This window comes from Pseudophryne corroboree, chromosome 1, assembly GCF_028390025.1.
Source record: "Pseudophryne corroboree isolate aPseCor3 chromosome 1, aPseCor3.hap2, whole genome shotgun sequence".
Taxonomy (NCBI): domain Eukaryota; kingdom Metazoa; phylum Chordata; class Amphibia; order Anura; family Myobatrachidae; genus Pseudophryne; species Pseudophryne corroboree.
This window is the reverse complement of record NC_086444.1, coordinates 463,831,324-463,853,138: the sequence shown is the minus strand read 5'-3', so window position 1 is coordinate 463,853,138 and position 21,815 is coordinate 463,831,324. Positions and strand designations below refer to the sequence as shown.

Sequence of the window (21,815 nt, the reverse complement as noted above, 5' to 3'; positions counted from 1 at the left end):
CTGAAGGTGAAAAACGTAAGAAGAACAAATGTTCAGGCGATCCTCATTGTTCCGGTCTGAAAATGGAAGGCTAGGTATCCAGTTCTTCAAGATTTACTCATAGCGGATCCCTGGCCTCTTCCTCTACGTGAGGAACTGTTACAGCAAGATCCGGGCGTGTATCAACGCTTACCGCGGCTGCGTTTGGCGGCGTGGCGGTTGAACGCCATATCCTAGCCAGAAAGGGTATTTCCAGTGAGGTCATTTCCACTTTTCTTCAGGCTAGAACAGAAGTAACGGCAAAGCCTTACCACCGTGTTGGAGAAATGTGTGTCTTAGTGTGAATCCAAGAAGGCTACTACGGAAGACTTTCAGTTGGGTCGTTTTTCTCTATTCTTTGCAAGCAGGTGTGGGTGCAGGCCTAAGGTTGGGCTCCATTCAAGAGCTGATTTGGCCTTATAAATTTTCTTTCAAGAAAGAATTGGCGACCTTTCCGGAAGTTCGGACCTTCGTGGAAGGAGTACTGCACATCCAACCTCCATTTGTGCCCCCTTTGGCACCGTGGGACCTTGACGTGTTGTTGAGTTTTCTTGTGTCACAATGATTGGAACCTTTTCTGAAAGGTTGTGTTAAATTTTCTCTTGGGGGGTAATTCCAAGTTGATCGCAGCAGGATATTTTTTAGCAGTTGGGCAAAACCATGTGCACTGCAGGGGGGGCAGATATAACATGTGCAGAGAGAGATAGATTTGGGTGTGGTGAGTTCAATCTGCAATCTAAATTGCAGTGTAAAAATAAAGCAGCCAGTATTTACCCTGCACAGAAACAAAATAACCCACCCAAATCTAACTCTCTCTGCAAATGTTATATCTGCCTCCCCTGCGGTGCACAAGGTTTTGGCCAACTGCTAAAAAATTTCCTGCTGCGATCAACTTGGAATTACCCCCTTGGAGAGTGGTCATCCTTTTGGCTTTGGCGTCCGCAAGGCGGGTGTCGGAAGTGGCGGCTGGGTCTCGCAAGAGCCCCTGTTTGATCTTCTAGGTGGATAGAGCGAAATTGAGAACTCAGATAATAGTTCTGCCAACAGTGGTTTAGGTGTTTCTCAGAAACCAGCCTATTTGATGCCTGTGGTTACTTGAGCTGATTCAAGGTGTCTCGATGTAGTCAGAGCTTTGAATATTTATGTCGCCAATTTGGCTCAGATTGCGGAAACAGAGGCTCTGTTTGTCCGGTATGCTCCCAGCGTGATTGGGGCGTCTGCGTCTCTGTAGTCGGTTACACGCTAAATCTGTGATCCGATTCAGCGTGCTCATTCACGGCTGGATTGCCGTTACCGAATTCGGTGGTGACCCATTCTACTTGGAAAGTGGGTTTTCTTGGGCGGATGCCCGAGGAGTCTCGGCGATTCATCTTTGCCGAGCGGATACTTGGTCGGGTTCAAACGCTTTGCTAAGCTCTACAAGTTGATACCCTGGCTGATGGGGTCCTCATGTTGCTCAATCGGTGCTGCAGAGTCGCCGCACTCTCCCGCCCGGTCTGGAGCTTTGGTATAAACCCCATGGTCCTTACGTAGTCCCCAGCATCCTCTAGGACGTAGGAGAAAATAGGATTTTAATACCTACCGGTAAATCCTTTTCTCTTAGTCCGTAGAGGATGCTGGGTGCCCGTCCCAGTGCGTACTGTGTCTGCAGTTATTGGTTATGGTTACACTCTTGTGGTGTTTCTTTTCTGTCAGGCTGTTGCTGCTGTTGTGCATGCCATGGCATGAGGTATCTTATTATTGGTTGTGTTGACAAACTGGTTGTGTTACATATTCTCTCAGCATGTGGCTGTGTATTTTTCATGCCGTTGGCTGATATTCTTTTGAATGCCACGTTCTGCGGTATATTCGTGGTGTGAGCTGGTATGACACTCACCGTGTTTAAACAATAAATTCTTTCCTCGAAATGTCCGTCTCCCTGGGCACAGTTTTCTAACTGAGGTCTGGAGGAGGGGCATAGAGGGAGGAGCCAGTTCACACCCATTCAAAGTCTTATAGTGTGCCCATGTCTCCTGCGGATCCCGTCTATACCCCATGGTCCTTACGGAGTCCCCAGCATCCTCTACGGACTAAGAGAAAAGGATTTACTGGTAGGTATTAAAATCCTGTTTTTTCTCCATGTGTGTCTACAAATAAGGTCTCTACACTGCCATTATTTTCACAGTTCTGCTGTCACTAGGCAGGTCTTAACCAAGTTTATGTGTTGGTATACTCTACACTACTAGCTGTGTCCACGTAAACATATCCAATCCTTCCAGTTCCAACCTTGTTTAACTGTGCTGGCAGCAGATGACCCTAATTGTCCTTCTAATAACTGAATTCCTTATCACCAGCATCTGTCTGGCCTTCACTACATAGCTCCCGTAGTTACTAAGTGGTCATACCATACGTTTTCCTTGTAGGATGATGAAGAGTTCCCTGACCTCATCTCTTCTGCAGGTGGCTCTGAGAGAGGTAACAGCAGCAAAAGTAACAGTAGTTACACCTGGGGACCAAGAGAGGCATTGGTAAGGAAGCCAAGCTTTCAGTGTATATCTTTGCATTACATTATTTTAAGAATTTAGTTGCATTTTTTTTCCTTTTTGTGCCTAATTTGTCTAATACAGGTTGAGTATCCCATATCCAAATATTCCAAAATACGGAATATTCTGAAATACAGAATTTTTTGAGTGAGACAGAGATAGTGAAACCTTTGTTTTCTGTGGCTAAATGTACTCAAACTTTGTTTAATACACAAAATAATTAAAAATACTGTATTAACTGACCTTCGGGCTGTGTGTATGAGGTGTATATGAAACATAAATGAATTGTGTGAATGTACACACACTTTGTTTAATGCACAAAGTTATTTAAAATATTGGCTAAAATTACCTTCAGGCTGTGTGTATAAGGAGTATATGTAACATAAATGCATTCTGTGCTTAGATTTAGGTCCCATCACCATGATATCTCATTATGGTATGCAATTATTCCAAACTACGGAAAAATCCCATATCCAAAATACGTCTGGTCCCAAGCATTTTTGATATGGGATACTCAACCTGTATTACCATTGCTTTAATAATTCAAATGTGTGCTATACTCCAGTCTATTATTTGTGAACAATATTTGCCCCTTTCCCTGGTTACAGCAATTGTAAAGTGAAGTGAGCTCTGAGCTGTGCCTGGGTTACTCTAGTGCAGTCTGCCCTACGGTGTGAGTTGAGAACTAGGAATAGTAATGGCATTTTTATCTGTAGTGTAGTAGTTTAATATTATTACATTTTCAATTTAAGGTGGTAACAATTTGGATGCTATCATTAATGCTGAACAAGCTGTGATAGAGCCTAGCACAATATTGCTTATTCAGCCTCCTGTCTTCTGAGAAAACACCTTTGAAGCCTCAAACAATGGTCTTCTGGCCTTGGGCATTATTAGGGACTACAGCTACATGCTAGATATTTCTACATTATTTCTATTTGCTGAATTATGAATTAAAAACGGAACAAAGTATATATCTCCTATATATTAGCCCAGATCTGTGACTGTGTGAGACTCATTTCCTAACGCTGAGCGGAGTCACAACGCTGGGCGGAGTCAGTCATGAGTCACAGATCTGGGCTAAAATATAGGACCCATACCCGGGAACTCCAGCCTGGCACCGCCCGGAGTAGATCAGGAGAATAAGGCTACATATGGGAATGAGAGATGGAGCAATGCAGGATCCAGGCATGTGAGGAGGCAGGAGCAGCGATCCGGCGGTGCAGGAAGGGGGCGGCAGCTGTCCGTCTGTCGTCCGTCTCTCCCCTTCCTCGAAGCGGTGGCCGTGAGCGTGGGGACCCCCGGGACGGGGACAGCAGCGGCAATGGCAGTGCCGCGTGAGCATGACAGTCGCAGCACAATCGCAGCGCTCCGCCGCCCTCTGCTCAGTGTGCTACACAGCAGGGAGCAATGTACTGCAGCAGTCCCCCTCCCTACCACACTGGCCCGGAAACACCATGCGCCCATAGAGGGTCTGGCTCCCGCACACCTGCTGCCATTATATCCACAGAAGGGAGGGTGTGGTCCCTGACCCTCACAGAGCCCATCCACGGCTTCTTCTGGTGCAGCAGGTTCCCCGTCAGAGCCCCCCACTCCTGCCTCCGCAGAAGAGGGAGGGAGGAGCGGTGTGGTGTGAAGAAAACACAGCAGCAGCAGAGGAGGGGGAGGTGTCACACCGGGCCTGTCCTGCCCCCTCTCTGGTGCCAGCTGACCCCCCGCCCACCAGTCACCCAGCACCCCCCCTGCCAGAGGGGGAGGGGGATGCTGCGGCTTACTGCCAGGCTGTCTGGGGCCTGAGGATGTCCTCCCCTCGTTGCTCAGGGCAATCATTGCAGCACTGGGTGTCACACCTTCTATGTAGCCGCCTCCATATTTGGTGCCATGCTGCTGTGGACAATGGCTGTGCCCAGTCACTGGGGCTGGGGAGGCCCCCACAGGGCATCTAATTCGAACCTGCCCCACCCCCACCCGTGGCACTCCCGCACACTCCCCTCCCCCACCAGCAGCACCCCTGCAACCGCCCCTCCCCCACCCGCAGCACCCCCGGACCCCCTCCCCCATCCGCGGCACCCCTGCACCTACTTCTCCCCCACACGCAGCACCCCCGGACCCCCTCCCCCATCCGCGGCACCCACCGTTTCCCCGCCCTTCCCCCACCTGCGGCGCCTCCGGATCCCCTACACCATCCGCGGCACCCCTGCAGCCGCCCCTTCCCTAACCGCAGCGCCTCTGGAACCCCTCCTCCATCCGCAACAGCCCCGCACCTGCCCCACCCGCGGCGCATCCGGACCCCCTCCCCTATCCGCGGACCCCACTCCCCCTCCCCATCGCAAGGGGATACGCCCCCTTCACCATCGGACCTTTTGTCGTGCAATATTTAACCACCAACAAAACTAGGAATGCAGGCAATACTCCATATAGTACAAATAATGAACGCCAGAAAGGCGTGCAGGAGTTAAGGGGGCATAGCCCCTTGCAACGGTGTGAAGAGTGCCCTTAGGGAGCGATGAGTCACCTAGTTTCCTAAATTTGCCTCGCAGGCTCTACTAGAGCTTATTACCACATTCTTATTCTTACTGTGAAATCGGCAACTTCAACTTATTTGTGGGGTTCTCAATTGCTTGTAGGAGAATCCGCTATGTACCAGATAGAAAAATCAAAAACATGTGAGATTTAAATGTTAAGGGCTGAACACTTTAAGTTTGCTTCACGTGTGTTATAGCAGTATGGCAATGGCGGGTATGAGCTGGCATTTGTTTGGCTAATTTAAACAATAGTTGGAGGTGAAACTTGTTGGTCATTGCTACTCTTTTTCTTTTTAGGAGTCCTCAAAGACAAAAGGAAGTGGGAAAAAGAGCAAAACACCTGTAAAGCTGGATTTAGGGGACATGCTGGCTGCATTGGAGCAGAAGCAACACACCGTGAAAGCCAAGCAGTCGGCTAAGCCCATAGTCTTATCTGGTATGTGGAACTATGTAGTTGTGTTAATAGTTCTACTACCTTTTGAATGTGTTTTTTCTTTACCATATTACAAGCAGGGCCTGTTCATATGTCCAGGCAGTTTTGGTCATACACAGGGGTTAAAGTAGGGGGGAACGAGGTGGAACTGAGTTCCACTACCTGTAATGGTAGGGGGAACTAGTTCCACCACCTCCATTGCCCTGCACAGTAATTCCAACAGAAAAACCTGCCCCATCACCTACATCAATAGATGATACGAGTGGCGCTAGTGTTACTGATCAGCTGCAGCCACCTCCCCCTTCCTCAGGTCCTGGTGGCTCAATGGTCCTCCTCCATCTACAGCTCACCCCTCCTGGTACTCACACACGCTGTGGCTGTTGGACAGTTTTCATCCCCTCCTCAGAGCCCAGTGGCTTCCTTTTCCGGCACAACATTAAGTGTAAGGGGCACTACAAATGTGGACATTCTGTGTAAGGGGCACTATTTCTGTGGGAATTGTTTATAAGGGGCACTACTGTAGGCATTGTATATAAGGGGCACTACTGTAGGCATTGTATATAAGGGGCACTACTGTGGGGCATAACATGCATAGAAGGGCATTACTATGTTGTGTAATATGAATCAGGGGCACTACATGCGGTGTAATGTGAATGAGATTGTGCTACTGTGTGGTGTAATTTGGGGGCACTATTATGTGAAATGCTGCATCTTTGTGAGATCAAGGTCCCTTTATAAAGTATGGGAAGTAGGGCACTAATTTATAGTTTGCAGGTGTTGCCGAACACAACTATCACTGGCCCTGGCCCCGGCCCCGCTTAATGTGAGAGGGGCAGGGGAGAGGGGAAGGTGGTGGTGTAAATGAGTTCCACCACCTATCCAGGACCACTTTAAGCCCTGGTCGTACAGTAGATGAGAAATGTATTATAGCACATACAGTGTGTCCGGGGATCATCCCCAAGCTGGGAATGTGTTACACATCTTTGTTACTTGTTTTTCCAGACAAAGCATGACTTCTATCAGATGTCATTGCTTATTCTTTGAGCTAAATGGTGAAAGAATGCAGAAAGGATAGGTCGAGAGGGTAGAAACAAACACCTATTCTCCACTAATTCATCAATTGTTTGTAACGGGTAACTTGCTTTTATTACATCAGGAAAGACTAAGCACACAGAGTATTAAGTATCTTTAAGGGGGCGATTCAAGTGTTTATCGCGCCTGATCTCCCATCTGAAGTGACGGGAGATGGGTGAACGATATTATTATTATTTCTCTTACGTCCTAGAGGATGCTGGGGACTCCAAAAGGACCATGGGGTATAGACGGGATTTGCAGGAGCTTGGGCACACTGAAAAGACTTTAACTGGGTGTGAAGTGGCTCCTCCCTCTATGCCCCTCCTCCAGACCTCAGTTAGACTTTGTGCCCAGGACTGACTGGACACTCACTAGGAGAGCTCTCCTGAGTTTCTCTAGAAAAGACTTTTGTTAGTTTTTTTATTTTCAGGGAGACCTGCTGGCTACAGGCTCCCTGCAGCGAGGGTCTGAGGGGAGAGAAGTCAGACCTACTTCTACTTAGTTAAGGGCTCTGCTTCTTAGGCTACTGGACACCATTAGCTCCAGAGGGTTCGATCACTTGGTGCGCCTAGATGCTTGTTCCCGGAGCCGCGCCGTCACCTCCCTCACAGAAGCCAGAAGAAAGAAGCCGGGTGAGTATGCAGAAGGCAGAAGACTTCAGTGACGGCAGAAGACTTCAGTAACGAGGTACAGCGCAGCGGTAGCACTGCGCTCCATGCTCCCACACACTTCACCAACGGCACTCACAGGGTGCAAGGCGCTGGGGGCAGGGCGCCCTGGGCAGCAGTTACTAAGGTCTGGGAAGCCGGCAGAAGGCTTTTCGGTGCCTCGGCACCGTTTTCATACCCCCGCCGGCATTTTCAATTTTCAAATTTAGCGGGCTGAAGCGCGCTGGGAGGTTGCTGGGGGAGCAGTTGCTGGTCTGGAATTGGCTCTGCGCCGACACCTGATTTACTCGCATTGTTAAGTACACTTAATACAAATGTGGCCTCTTTGTCAAAAAGGTTAGATAAGTCGGAGTCGCAGACACAGGTGTGGAGGAAATCCATGGAGGATGCTTTGTCTCAGGTGCAGACCCCATCGGGGTCGCAAAAGCGGCCGTTTACCCAAGTGGTAGATACTGATACCGACACGGATTCTGATTCCGAAGTCGATTTCACTGAGGCTGCTTTACATCTACGGTTAGTTAAGAGTATTCAGTACATGATTGTGGCTATAAAAGATGTTTTACACATTTCTAATGAACCTGCGGTGCAGGAAACAAGGATTTGTTTGTTCAAAGGGAAAAAACAATGCCGCCGCGAGAAACTGTCTAACCACTGGTTCAATCGATACCCTCAGCTCCACCCGGGACCGTTCGTCTCATTTGCATACACGGTAACACCTCGGCCAGCTCTCATCCACGATTGCGGTGCAGCGTCCCTGCAATGTCTTATGACACCAAGGTGCTGCAACCGCTCTAACGTGGACAGCAGTACGGCCACTTTCTTTCTTCCTACAGACGATACCTGATCTGCCCCTGTCCACTCGCTCACCGTCCGCTGTATTGGTCATGAGACCCTAATTCATGACGGGAAAACGGCTGTTATGGGGTGGTAAGGTCTGCTGTAATTAAGGTCTTCCTCCTTCATTAGTACGAGTTCTCATAACAACTGCTTTGTGACTGCTATTACTTTAGAACTTTGGTCTGATACAATTATGGTAAATTCTACACAGGCATTGCAACAGAATTACAAGAAGGAACCTAGCTGTGTTATTGTGTGATCCACATAAACGTTTTTTTTTTTATAAAGTTAGTTTAAACATTTTTGACTGTGATTTAGCAGTCCTTTAACCAAAACAGAGGTCTATTAATTGTGCAGACTGTGTGTACTAAGGACCTTGATTCATGCTGCAAACATACATGCTGGTCTTGTGTTTACTATTCAAGAAATACTTTTGATTTTTATCTTCGGCCAGCTCACATTCTTATGTTATGTTGTGATGCCCTGTAATATCTCTATGCTACCAGGCATAATAAATATTTATGCAACTTGTGTGAATCAAAGACCTAATTAAAGGTATATTAATCAGGAATTATTGTGATCTACTATTTTTCGGCCAACACTCATTCCTGAATTATGGCATAGTGTTCTGCAATGTCTTATGATATCAGGACACTGTGATCATCCTAACGGGGAAAGCAGTACGGCTTATATCTTCCTTCTAATCAGCTAAAGCTCAGACCGCTGCTCTCTCATCTACCGGCCGCTGTGTCGACAATTTTGTCTAAACTCATGACGGAGAGACCGCAGAAGCAACGGGATATGAGTTGCTGATCTTCCTCTAAAACCAATACTCATGTCTTTACAAACTGAAAGGGGGAAGACTAATATGTTACACAGTGACTTTCTTTAATGTTTAACTATTTCTGGCCAATTGGGTCTAGGTTTTTACCCTTTAAATTGTCACCACTTTCAGTAACAGTAACAATAAGGAGTGTTACAATTAAGGTGAGAAAACCTACAATGAGACACTGATGGAAGATTTGATGTCTGTGTATGCTGAGACGTTAATTCTTTAATACAATTTTCAGTTTAGTGGGGGATAACTCTTATCATTATCGTTAATCCTGGGTGCAGCCACATTTGTGAAGTTCACAACAAGGTATATGGAAGTGGCATACCTACAGGGGGTATTGATTGATTTATTATTAGTAAGAAACAATATTGGTTATTTAATCAACACACATGAATAGTTGTGTTGTAGTACTTTTATGAAGATCAATGTGTAGTTCTTTATGTTTGTTTGTTACATTGTTATATTTTAATGGATCAATAAAGGTTATATTTTAAGATAACTAGGATAACAATAGCCCTGTCCTGTATTTCAAAGAGTGCCCCCAAAATAGTCTTCTTTTCTTTCTATTTCTATTTTGACTTTCTGACTCTGGGGAGCAACACCAACCCTTGCCTGTGACGGATTTCCACAGCAAGTATAGGTATCTGGTTTGTAGACCCTTTTTTATACTTACCTATTCTTCAACAATATTTATGGTAACAAAGGGTTTTCTTGTTGCGGATCATCTCAACTGTCTTTTTCTTGACTCTTGGTTATATCAAGGACGCTGCAGATTACCTGAAGGATGCGGCGAGGAATGTTGGTCTCTTGGGATCAAGAGCCAATGCCATGGCGATCTCGGCCAGGAGGGCGCTGTGGATCCATCAATGGAATGCTGATGCCGATGCCGACTCCAAGAGAGCTATGGAAGCTCTACCCTTCAAAGGTAATGTCTTGTTTGGGGACGGCTTGGCTGACCTGGTCTCTACCGGACTGCGGGTAAGTCGTCTTTTCTTCCCTATTTTTTCACACAACAGAAAAAGGCACCACATCAGCAGATGCAGTCCTTTCGTCCAAATAAATACAGGCGTTGAAAAGGTTTGTCCTTCCTCGCTTCAAAGGGTAGAGGAAGGGGAAGGAAGTCGCCTGCAGTGTCAGGCACCCAGGACCAAAAGTCCTCCCCTGCCTCTACCAAGTCCACCGCATGACGCTGGGGCTTCCCTGGGGGAGTCCGGACCGGTGGGGGGCCGTCTGCGGATCTTCAGTCAGGTCTGGGTTCAATCAGGCCTGGATCCTTGGGTCCTAGAGAGAGTATCTCAGGAATACAAGCTGGAGTTTCAGGAGGTGCCCCCTCACCGGTTTTTCATTTCGGCTTTACCAGTGTCTCTTCCGGACAGGGAGGTGGTGATGGCAGCAATACAAAAGTTGTGTCCACAGAGGGTCATTGTTCCCGTTCCCCTGTCCCAACGGGGGGAGGGGTTCTACTCAAGCCTCTTTGTTGTACTGAAACCGGACGGTTCGGTCAGACCGATTCTGAACCTAAAATCCCTCAATCCATACTTGAAAGTTTTCAAATTCAAGATGGAATCTCTTCGAGCTGTGATTTCCAGCCTAGAAGGGGGGGATTTTATGGCATCAGTCGACATAAAGGATGCCTACTTACACGTCCCGATATATCCTCCGCATCAAGCCTTCCTCAGGTTTACGATACAGGATTCTCATTACCAATTTCAGACGTTGCTGTTTGGGCTTTCCACGGCCCCGAGGATTTTCACCAAGGTCATGGCAGAAATAATGGTTCTCCTTCGCAAGCAAGGGGTTACAATTATTCCGTACTTGGACGATCTCCTGATAAAGGCGAGGTCCAAGGAACGGTTGCTGAGAAGTGTGAATTTGTCACTGTCAGTTCTGCGACAGCACGGTTGGGTGCTAAATTTGCCAAAATCTCAGTTGATTCCGACCACTTGGCTGCCTTTTCTGGGCATGATTCTGGACACGGAGTTACGGAGAGTGTTTCTTCCGGAAGAAAAAGCTCTGGAACTACAGACGATGGTCAGGGAACTTCTGAGGCCGACAAGTGTGTCGATTCATCACTGTACTCTGGTTCTGGGGAAAATGGTTGCGGCGTACGAAGCCATTCCATTTGGCAGGTTTCATGCCCGTGGGTTTCAGTGGGACCTGCTGAGCAAATGGTCCGGGTCTCACCTGCACATGCACCGGAAGATAAGTCTATCTCCCAAGGCCAGGATTTCTCTCCTGTGGTGGATACAAAGTTCTCACCTCCTAGGAGGGCGCCGGTTCGGTATCCAGGACTGGGTACTACTGACAACAGATGCAAGTCTCCGAGGCTGGGGCGCAGTCACCCAAGGAAGAAATTTCCAGGGGAAATGGTCGCTCCAGGAAGCTTGTCTCCACATAAATGTTCTCGAGTTAAGAGCCATTTACAATGGCCTGCTACAAGCAAGAAGCCTACTTCAGGGTCGACCTGTCCTCGTACAGTCGGACAACATCACAGCGGTGGCGCATATAAACCGTCAAGGCGGAACAAGGAGCAGGGCAGCTATGGCGGAGGCCACAAGAATCCTTCGCTGGGCGGAACAACACGTGAGCGCCCTGTCAGCAGTCTTCCTGGACAACTGGGAAGCAGATTTCCTCAGCAGACACTATCTCCATCCGGGAGAGTGGGCTCTACACCAAGAAGTATTTGCAGAAGTGACGAAGCGTTGGGGAATTCCGCTGATCGACATGATGGTGTCTCGCCTCAACAAGAAGCTTCCGAGGTATTGTTCCAGGTCAAGGGACCCCCAAGCCAGTGCAGTGGACGCCCTGGTGACTCCGCGGGTGTTCCAGTCGGTGTATGTGTTCCCTCCACTTCCTCTCATTCCAAAGGTACTGGGAATCATTAGACGAGCAAGGGTTCAGGCGATTCTCGTCGTTCCAGATTGGCCAAGAAGGGCCTGGTATCCAGATCTTCAGGAATTACTTGTGGAAGATCCTTGGCTGCTTCCTCTAAGAGAGGAACTGTTATTGCAGGGACCATGCGTGTTTCCAGACTTACCGCGGTTGCGTTTGACGGCATGGAAGTTGAGCGCCAAATCTTAGCTGAAAAAGGTATTCTCGGTGAGGTCATTCCAACTCTCCTTAAGGCTAGGAAGGAGGTTACGGCGAAACATTATCACCGTATTTGGAGAAAGTATGTTTCGTTGTGTGAGACTAAAACGGCTCCTGCGGAAGAATTCCACTTAGGTCGTTTTCTCCATTTTTTGCAGGCAGGCGTCGATGCAGGCCTGAAATTAGGCTCCATCAAAGTGCAGATTTCGGCTTTATCTATTTTCTTTCAAAAAGAATTGGCTGTCCTCCCAGAGGTTCAGACTTTTGTTAAAGGAGTGATGCATATCCATCCTCCGTTTTGTGCCCCCTGTGGCACCATGGGATCTTGAGGTGGTCTTGCAGTTTCTTATGTCTTCCTGGTTTGAACCTTTGCGTAAGGTTGAGTTAAAGTTTCTCACTTGGAAGGAAGTCATGCTGTTGGCTCTGGCGTCTGCCAGGCGAGTGTCAGAGTTGGCTGCCTTATCTCATAAGAGTCCGTACTTGATCTTCCATTCGTATAGAGCGGAATTAAGGACTCATCAACAGTTTCTGCCGAAGGTGGTTTCTTCGTTTCACATTAACCAGCCTATTGTAGGTACCCGTGGCTACGGATATTGTGGCAGTTCCAAAGTCTCTGGATGTTGTGAGAGTTTTAAAAATCTATGTCGCCAGAACGGCTGTTGCCAGGAAGACAGAGGCGCTGTTTGTCCTGTATGCTTCCAACAAGATTGGTCATCCTGCTTCGAAACAGACTATTGCACGCTGGATTTGTAGTACGATTCAGCAAGCTCATTCTTCGGCTGGCCTACCGGTGCCGAAGTCAGTAAAGGCCCACTCTACCAGGAAAGTGGGCTCATCTTGGGTGGCTGCCCGAGCTGTCTCGGCACTTCAGCTTTGCCGAGCAGCTACCTGGTCGGGTTCAAACACTTTTGCTAAGTTTTACAAGTTTGATACCCTAGCTGAGGAGGACCTCATGTTTGCTCAATCGGTGCTGCAGAGTCGTCCGCACTCTCCCGCCTGGGTTGGAGCTTTGGTATAGACCCCATGGTCCTTTTGGAGTCCCCAGCATCCTGTAGGACAGGGGTGTCAAACTCAAATTCATCGGGGGCCGCATCAGCAGTTTGGTCCCCATCAAAGGGCCGGTTGTATCTGTAGGTCTATGTGTCCACTCTTTATTATCATAAATTAATGTCACTGCATTCAATTATTACTGTTTTTTGTAATAATGTAAGTAATAACTAGCTCTGAAAGGGGGAGACGCAGAGAGAGAGCGCGAGGGGGGAGACGCAGAGGGGGGAGAGACGGAGAGAGGAGCAGAGAGAGGGGGAGACAGAGAGGGGAAATGGATAGTGAGGAGATAGGGATAGAGAGGGGGGAGAGACGGAGAGAGAAAGGGGGGAGACAGACAGAGAGCGAGAAAGGAGGAGAGACGGAGAGTGGGGGGAGACAGAGAGGAAGGAGATGCATAGAGGGGGATACATGAAGAGAGAGGGGGGGCAGAGGAGCGAGAGAGAGGAGGAGCAGCACTTTCCACTTGTACAACAATAGTATTGCATTTTCCTGCCTGGCATCAGTAGTGCTTACAATCAGGGGCTGTCACTGTGCATGGAGATGGCTGCCAGTGACTCTATGCATCCCTCCCATGAACTTTTGGCGCTGGTGACAATCAGGACCGGGGTGTAACAGCCAGGTGTCCGTGTGAACAGCAATAGAGAGAGGGACTTGGAATAGTTAAACAAGTCGGGCACATGCAGCATTTGAAAGGAAAAGCAATTCCAGACGCGCTGTCACAGCTGCTAGCAAGGGATTGTCAGTCCCAACAAGGAAGTTTTTGCAACAAAAGGTACTTTGAGCCGGCGCTGGCTGTCTTTCCAATAATAAAAATGATTAAACAACTATGGATGATGAAAAAAACATTTGTATATATTTACTAAACACTAATTGATGAATAAAAACATGAATAAAATATACATTCACACATTCATATGAAGTTAGGGCATAAGTGGAGCTGAGGTAGATTTTAAATGTGCTGCTAATGAGTGTCCACTGAGGATCCCGGACTGGAACGCTGGACCAAAAGTTCCCTGGGGAAAAAGGTTGAAATACAGCTGGTTTTACCCGTAATTGCGGAGGCTTCCAAATGCTTTTGAAAAACAGCAGGCAAGCTGTATCACTTGTATCCAAGCTGGGTCTCTCCGAATGGTGCTGTAGTATGTATGTCCCTCAGGGAAGGATTCCAAGGCAGATGTTCCAAAATTAGATTAGCATGAGTCCATATCTGGATCCTGTTATTGAGTGGAGTACTGGTATAAGCAGCTTTTTCACACTTAACGCGTTTCCCTAGGCACTGTCACCTAGCTTCATCAGAAGTCCAGCGTTCCAGTCCGGGATCCTCAGTGGACACTCATTAGCAGCACATTTAAAATCTACCTCAGCTCCACTTATGCCCAAACATGCAGCATTTGAGTCTATGGTGGAGGAGCTGAAAGCAGAGCATCTCCTTCTCCCCCTCCGGCCGGGAGTCGGGACCCGAGTCACTGACTGTGCAGTGACTGTCTTAATGCACAGGGCTCCGGGGCACTGGTGGTGGGCAGACAGGCGCAGCGTTGGTGGCGGCATTAAATGAGTCAGTGAGACTCATTGTAATGCCGGAAGCTCGGGGACCTGAACCAGCCCCCACCGCGGGAACAGTCAGCCCCCCTGTCACCGCTGATTGTAACAGCTCAGAGCTAAAGCAGCATCACCACCCGGAGCTGGCCGCGGGATCACGGAGTACCCAGCCCCGATCCCCGGCTGCGGAACACTGGCAGCTCTCAGACCCCAACACCCTCCTCCAGCCGCAGGTTATCCACTGTCCGAAGCACAACTCACCAAATCGAGGAGAGCTGCGCCATCAAGTCCGCACTGGCAAGGCTCCACCTCCTATTTTTAAAGTTTGCAGCCGGGCCACAGAGCCATCAATCAATCTGGCAGGCTAGGGATTGGCTGCAGCGAAGCGCGTCCCACGGACCCACCCATGTTTGAAATGTGAGTCCGCGGGCCATCAGACGAGGTCTGGCGGGCCGGATTTGGCCCGCGGGCCTTGTGTTTGACACCCCTGCTCTAGGACGTAAGAGAAAATAGGATTTTAGTACCTACCGGTAAATCCTTTTCTCCTAGTCCGTAGAGGATGCTGGGCGCCCATCCCAGTGCGGACTGTTACTTGCAGTGTATTCTTGCTGGTTAATTTAGTTTATGCACGGGTTGTGTATTTATTGGTTTCAGCTTGTTGCTGTTGTTAATTCATACTGTTATCTGGTTTACTGTTACTCCGGTTGTACGGTATGTTTGTGGTGTGGGCTGGTATGTTGTAGCCCTTAGTTTAAACAAAAATCCTTTCTTCGAAATGTCCGTCTCTCCTGGGCACAGTTCCTATAACTGAGGTCTGGAGGAGGGGCATAGAGGGAGGAGCCAGTTCACACCCAGTTAAAGTCTTTTCGGTGTGCCCAAGCTCCTGCGGATCCCGTCTATACCCCATGGTCCTTTTGGAGTCCCCAGCATCCTCTACGGACTAGGAGAAAAGGATTTACCGGTAGGTACTAAAATCCTATTTTTTTCATTGCGCCCAGTGAGGAAGGATTTACCGGCGCAAAACTGCTAACTCCGACCAAAGTGTTGGGTATGATGTGAAAAGTGACGTATGGGTGCCCAAATGGGTCACTTTACGCACATTTCAGCTCACCAGCAAGGGGGGCTGCAAGTCGAAATATGTATCTGTGCGACTCATCATGCCCGAGCGGAGCAACAATTGAATTACTCTGTTGGGTGCCATCTATTGCCGGCCATGAGAAGAAACAATTGAATCACCCCCTAAGAGTTTTGTGCTAAGCGAACACCTTCACATTTGTGCAATGTATTTATGCACTTCCATCGTAGGGGTGGAAAAGGAGGGGGAAGAGCAATAGGAAGTAGGGGATAGTGTATGGGGCGCCAGAACTAACTTGTGACTGACTGTGGTTTATTAGCTTCCAGTGTGGCTTCCTTGAATCCAACATGACAAATAGCTCTTGATTACAGAAATATGGAGGGTTTTCTAATAGGATTATTGTTTCAGATGTTTGTTTTAAGCCAGGGGTGGCCAAACAGTCGATCACGATCCGCCGTCCATCCACAGAGGTGAGGAGAGCGCAGCGCACGCCTCTCCTGCCTGCCGCCCCTCAGCCTGGTCTCCGGCGGTGACGGCGGAGTGTATAGCTCAAATCAGGTGCCGGTTCGTTAGCTAATCAGAGCTCGCGGACTGACGCCTGATTTGAGATATACACGTTGCCGTCACCGCCGGAGACCAGACTGAGGGGCAGGGCGGCAGGCAGGAGAGGCGCGCGCTGCCCTCTCCTCACCACACCAGGAAAATGGTGCACAGCACTGTGGGGGCATATGTGACACTGTGGGGGCATATCTGGCACTGTGGGCACATGGCGCTGTGGGGGCATATCTAGCACTGTGGGGGCATATCTGGCACTGTGGGCACATGGCGCTGTGGTGGCATATCTAGCACGGTGGGGGCATATCTGGCACTGTGTGCACATGGCACTGTGGGGGCATATCTAGCACTGTGGCGGCATATCTGGCACTGTGTGCACATGGCACTGTGGGGGCATATCTGGCACTGTGGGGGCATATCTGGCACTGTGGGCACATGGCACTGTGGGGCATATGTGGCACTGTGGGGGGCATATGTGTATCTGGCACTGTTGGGGCATATTTGGCACTGTGGGGTCATATGTGTATCTGGCACTGTGGGGGCCTAGGTGTTTGAGGTTTTTACCTGTGGGGGCCAATGCGTGATTTTGTGCGAGATAGTCATTGCACCCTGTGCAGCAAGGCTACGCCCCTTTTTCCTTTTCAGTTATACCACGCCCCCTTTTTTGTTATACCATGCCCTTGCGCGATATTATTCCACCTAGGTAGATCACAAAAGCTTTTCAGCTTTCAAAGTAAATCACCGACTAAAAAGTCTGGTCACCCCTGTTTTAAGCAGTTCTTGCAAATGAGGCATTTGGAATGTCTATAGAACTTTCATATTGGATAGCATATTGGAATGTATAAATGTTTATAGGCAACAGGTGACCATGGGGCTGCATGCAGCCCTCACTTGCATCCCCAGGTACTTCCTGCTTGCTTTAATCTCTGTTTGTTATAGCTTGTAATGCTTTATTAATATGGCCTGCTAATACACTGCTCAAAAAAATAAAGGGAACACTAAAATAACACATCCTAGATCTGAATGAATGAAATATTCTTATTAAATACTTTGTTCTTTACATAGTTGAATGTGCTGACAACAAAATCACACAAAAATTATCAATGGAAATCAAATTTATTAACCCATGGAGGTCTGGATTTGGAGCCACCCTCAAAATTAAAGTGGAAAAACCCACTACAGGCTGATCCAACTTTGATGTAATGTCCTTAAAACAAGTCAAAATGAGGCTCAGTAGTGTGTGTGGCCTCCTCGTGCCTGTATGACCTCCCTACAGCGCCTGGGCATGCTCCTGATGAGGTGGCGGATGGTCTCCTGAGGGATCTCCTCCCAGACCTGGACTAAAGCATCCGCCAACTCCTGGACAGTCTGTGGTGCAATGTGGCATTGGTGGATAGAGTGAGACATGGTGTCCCAGATGTGCTCAATTGGATTCAGGTCTGGGTAACGGGCGGGCCAGTCCATAGCATCAATGCCTTCATCTTGCAGGAACTGCTGACACACTCCAGCCACATGAGGTCTAGCATTGTCTTGCATTAGGAGGAACCCAGGGCCAACCGCACCAGCATATGGTCTCACAAGGGGTCTGAGGATCTCATCTCGGTACCTTATGGCAGTCAGACTACCTCTGGCGAACACATGGAGGGCTGTGCGGCACCCCAAAGAAATGCCACCCCACACCATTACTGACCCACTGCCAAACCAGTCATGCTGGAGGATGTTGCAGGCAGCAGAACGTTCTCCTTGGCGTCTCCAGACTCTGTCACGTCTGTCACATGTGCTCAGTGAGAACCTGCTTTCATCTGTGAAGAGCACAGGGCGCCAGTGGCGAATTTGCCAATCTTGGTGTTCTCTGGCAAATGCCAAACGTCCTGCACGGTGTTGGGCTGTAAGCACAACCCCCACCTGTGGGCGTCGGGCCCTCATACCACCCTCATGGAGTCTGTTTCTGATCGTTTGAGTAGACACATGCACATTTTTGGCTTGCTGGAGGTCATTTTGCAGGGCTCTGGCAGTGCTCCTCCTGTTCCTCCTTGCACAAAGGCGGAGGTAGCGGTCCTGCTGCTGGGTTGTTGCCCTCCTACGGCCTCCTCCACATTTCCTGATGTACTGGCCTGTCTCCTGGTAGCGCCTCCATGCTTTGGACACTACGCTGACAGACACAGCAAACCTTCTTACCACAGCTCGCATTGATTTGCCATCCTGGATGAGCTGCACTACCTGAGCCACTTGTGTGGGTTGTAGGGAGGTCATACAAGCACGTGGAGGCCACACACACTACTGAGCCTCTTTGACTTTTTTAAGGACATTCCATCAAAATTGGATCAGACTGTAGTGTGTTTTTCCACTTTAATTTTGAGGGTGACTCCAAATCCAGACCTCCATGGGTTAATAAATTTGATTTCCATTGATAATTTTTGTGTGATTTTGTTGTCAGCACATTCAACTATGTAAAGAACAAAGTATTTAATAAGAATATTTCATTCATTCAGATCTAGGATGTGTTATTTTAGTGTTCCCTTTATTTTTTTGAGCAGTGTATATTGTTACATTGGTCAAATGTATTCATTTAAATTACTATTCAGATTAAGAGTAATGTGCGGCCCTTTTGAAAGTTAGAGTGCCGGCTGTTGCTGACCCTGAGAGGAATTAGGTTGACTTACTTACTAATAGCAAGTATATTAGAAAAAAATACATATTTCCTTGGTTCTTCTCCTTTTTTTGTTTTCATGTTCTCTTAGAAATAGTTATTTTCCCTTTGAAAATTTGATGATTATGTACCTGAATTTGAATGTTTGCCTTAAACATCGCTCAGATGATCCCTAACTCTAAACTGACTGTAGTCTTGTTCATGCTATAAAATATGTACATATTCAGCTTAGAAGAAATGAGATCTCTCATTGTATATGGTAACGTATCTTATGGGCACTACACACTGGGTGATAATACTGAAAGATATGAACGATCTCTTTCATTAATGAACAAGATACCATTCATATCTTTCAGTGTGGCGGCACCAGTGATGAACGATGTGCGGCCCCGCACTCGTTCATCGCTGGTACCCCGTCGCTTGTGCATGCAGGCCAATATGGACGAGATCGTCCATATTTGCCTGCACTGTTATGGAGCCGGGTGACGGGGAGAGTAAAGAAACTTCATTGCTCCCCCCATCCCCCCCGCCGCCGGGTCGCCCGTCGGCCGTATCCGCCATCGGGCAGCTCGGCAGCAGATCTATCAGTGTGTAGGGCCCATTAATCGTTGTGCAACTGTTTGGTCATGGCAGACATCAATGTCTACCTAGGAACAGAAAATACAGGGCTACTGGCACCCATTATAACATATTACAGTTTACTGGTATGAAGCCAGAATGCTTAATGCAGTTAGGAAGTTTAAATTAGAGGCATATTAATTTTAGCTAAGTACATACCTCAGATCCAGTGGCACTGTGATTTTACTTATTTGTCTAACCTCTTTATAGAATTTTATTTTCAACATTTTAATAGAACAGGTGCAGGATAAGGACATTCCTACCTGGGTATCAAATATCGCTAGAATAGAATGGAGAAAAGAATAGTGTAGTGGTAGGCGATGGAATGGTGGGGGTCCCTGATTACTATGCTCACGTGCTGAAAATAAGAGCCAGGAGACGTATAGCAGTTGTTTGGTAGGTTCTAGCTTCAAATGATTGTAAGCTTGCGATAATGGCCTTCCTACCTCTATGTCTGTCTGTCTTTGCCCAGTTTTGTTCTATTACTGTTGTTCTAATTGTAAAGCGCAACAGAATATGCTGCGCTATATAAGAAACTGCAAATAAATAAATGTTATAGCCTACACAGACCTTTTTCTTTATGAATAAAAGGATCAAGACCCTTTCCTTTTTGTCTGAAGAAGCTATGGAAGATGTATCCATGGTCCTAGTCTTACAGTCTAACAATGAAACTGATCTTTCCATAATTTTGGAGCATGAGTAGAGCCAATCCCTTTAATTTGGTTCCTAGCTTCATTTCCATCGGCAAAGATCAGACATTTTGTGACATTCATAAGATGCAACAGAAACCATTTCTTACATGTTTTATTTGGGAAGGAATTGTGATTTATATTGCCTTGTCAGAGTAGAGGGAATGCTCTTTATTACCATTATGGTTTTCTGGACCTTTCTCCAACAGAACCTACATTTTTTTTGGTGCAGTGCCAACAGTTATGGAAGATCTACCCCTGCACTGTAAGGCATCGGTTTGGCAAGGGAGTGAAGAATGGGAGTGCAGTGCCACCAAAACAAAAGTTTATAGTTGGATTCTTGTGTTCTATTGTTCAGAAAGTATGATTTCAGTGTTATACATTTTGCCTTTGTGGGAGATTCATTGACAGATCTCTTACCTACTACATTTGGAAATGCGGTGGTTGTAATTTCAGATCTCCTTATACTTGGCAGACCTTAAATTCCTCCCTCAAGCCATACTATGAGGTGAGATTAGTGCTTGGGTCTGTGGTTATGTAAAATGCTGGGCTTTGGAAACCGTTTCTTCAATTATGTAGGGTAGATGCCTTGGAAGTGTTTGAGGTTACATCGCAGTGGGAGGAGCAGTGAATGTTGTGAGGCTAGTTCTCCATTTAGGCAGCTGCAGGAAACAGTGGCAGGAGAACAGCTGCTCCAATGAGTTCACATGTTTCTGATATCTATGAAAGACCCAATACAGTATTCAGGTGAGCTATTCATATTGAGACGGTCTCTGTCTGGAAGATCACCCCGTTACATTTTTGAGGATGTCAGCAGAGAGTAAGTTGCTCAGGGGTCTATTGGGCAAAATGAATAAAGCCCACTGATTGTGAAATCCACACAGAAGCAGAGGTACAACATTTATTTTCAGTGTGTTGCAACAGCCAAACAAGTAATAATAATAATAAAACATATGATTGGACAGAGAGGTTTATCTTGCGGAGCCCTTGATCCTGCGGGCGTATAATAATCCATCAAGGCATGTGGAAGATGTGGAAAAATCTCCTTTCAGTAGTGTAAATGTAATACTAACACTGAGAATAATGGAGTCATTTTGTATCTTTCACAAATCAATTATAAAGGACAGTTCCACTTTTAGACAGCATTAACTTTTGTTTCATGACTTGTTTTGACATTCTAGTTGGCGGTGGTATACCTGTGCTATCGAGAGAGCCAGTCACTGTAACCAAACACACGCAATCAAAGCAAGGCCTAGCACCGCACAACCCCCTTGATTCTAGCGCTCCTCTGGTTAAGAAAGGGAAGCAACGAGAGGTGCCCAAAGCCAAGAAACCAACTTCACTGAAAAAGGTTAGTGTACTTTGCTGCTAATGTGAACATATGGAGTTTCTCTGTACAGATCTACACAGGGCCAGATATAGAGTTGGGCGTAAAATAGCTGGATGGTGAAATAGCATATTTATGGCCATGTGCTAAGGACTGTGTATGATGAGATATAAGCAGGTCAGTAGCATGCAGCAGGCTGGCCTTCTGCATGCATGGGTACTTGACACACACTAGGCAGTTGCATAAGGTAGCAAACTTGCTGATGAGTCCAACTCAGAATCATCCCAAAAATCTGTAATGTAGGAACAACTAA

At 47.4% G+C, this 21,815-nt stretch overlaps 1 protein-coding gene across 1 annotated transcript in view; it reads left to right on the top strand.

The window, feature by feature from the left end:
* SECISBP2 (SECIS binding protein 2) overlaps nt 1–21,815 on the top strand; it is a 179,113-nt gene that overhangs the window by 78,309 nt on the left and 78,989 nt on the right. Inside the window, exons 4-6 of the mRNA XM_063948674.1 lie at nt 2,421–2,525; nt 5,360–5,498; nt 21,357–21,526. Of these exons, the coding sequence (XP_063804744.1) occupies nt 2,421–2,525; nt 5,360–5,498; nt 21,357–21,526 (414 nt within the window). The remainder of the gene's footprint in view (nt 1–2,420; nt 2,526–5,359; nt 5,499–21,356; nt 21,527–21,815) is intronic.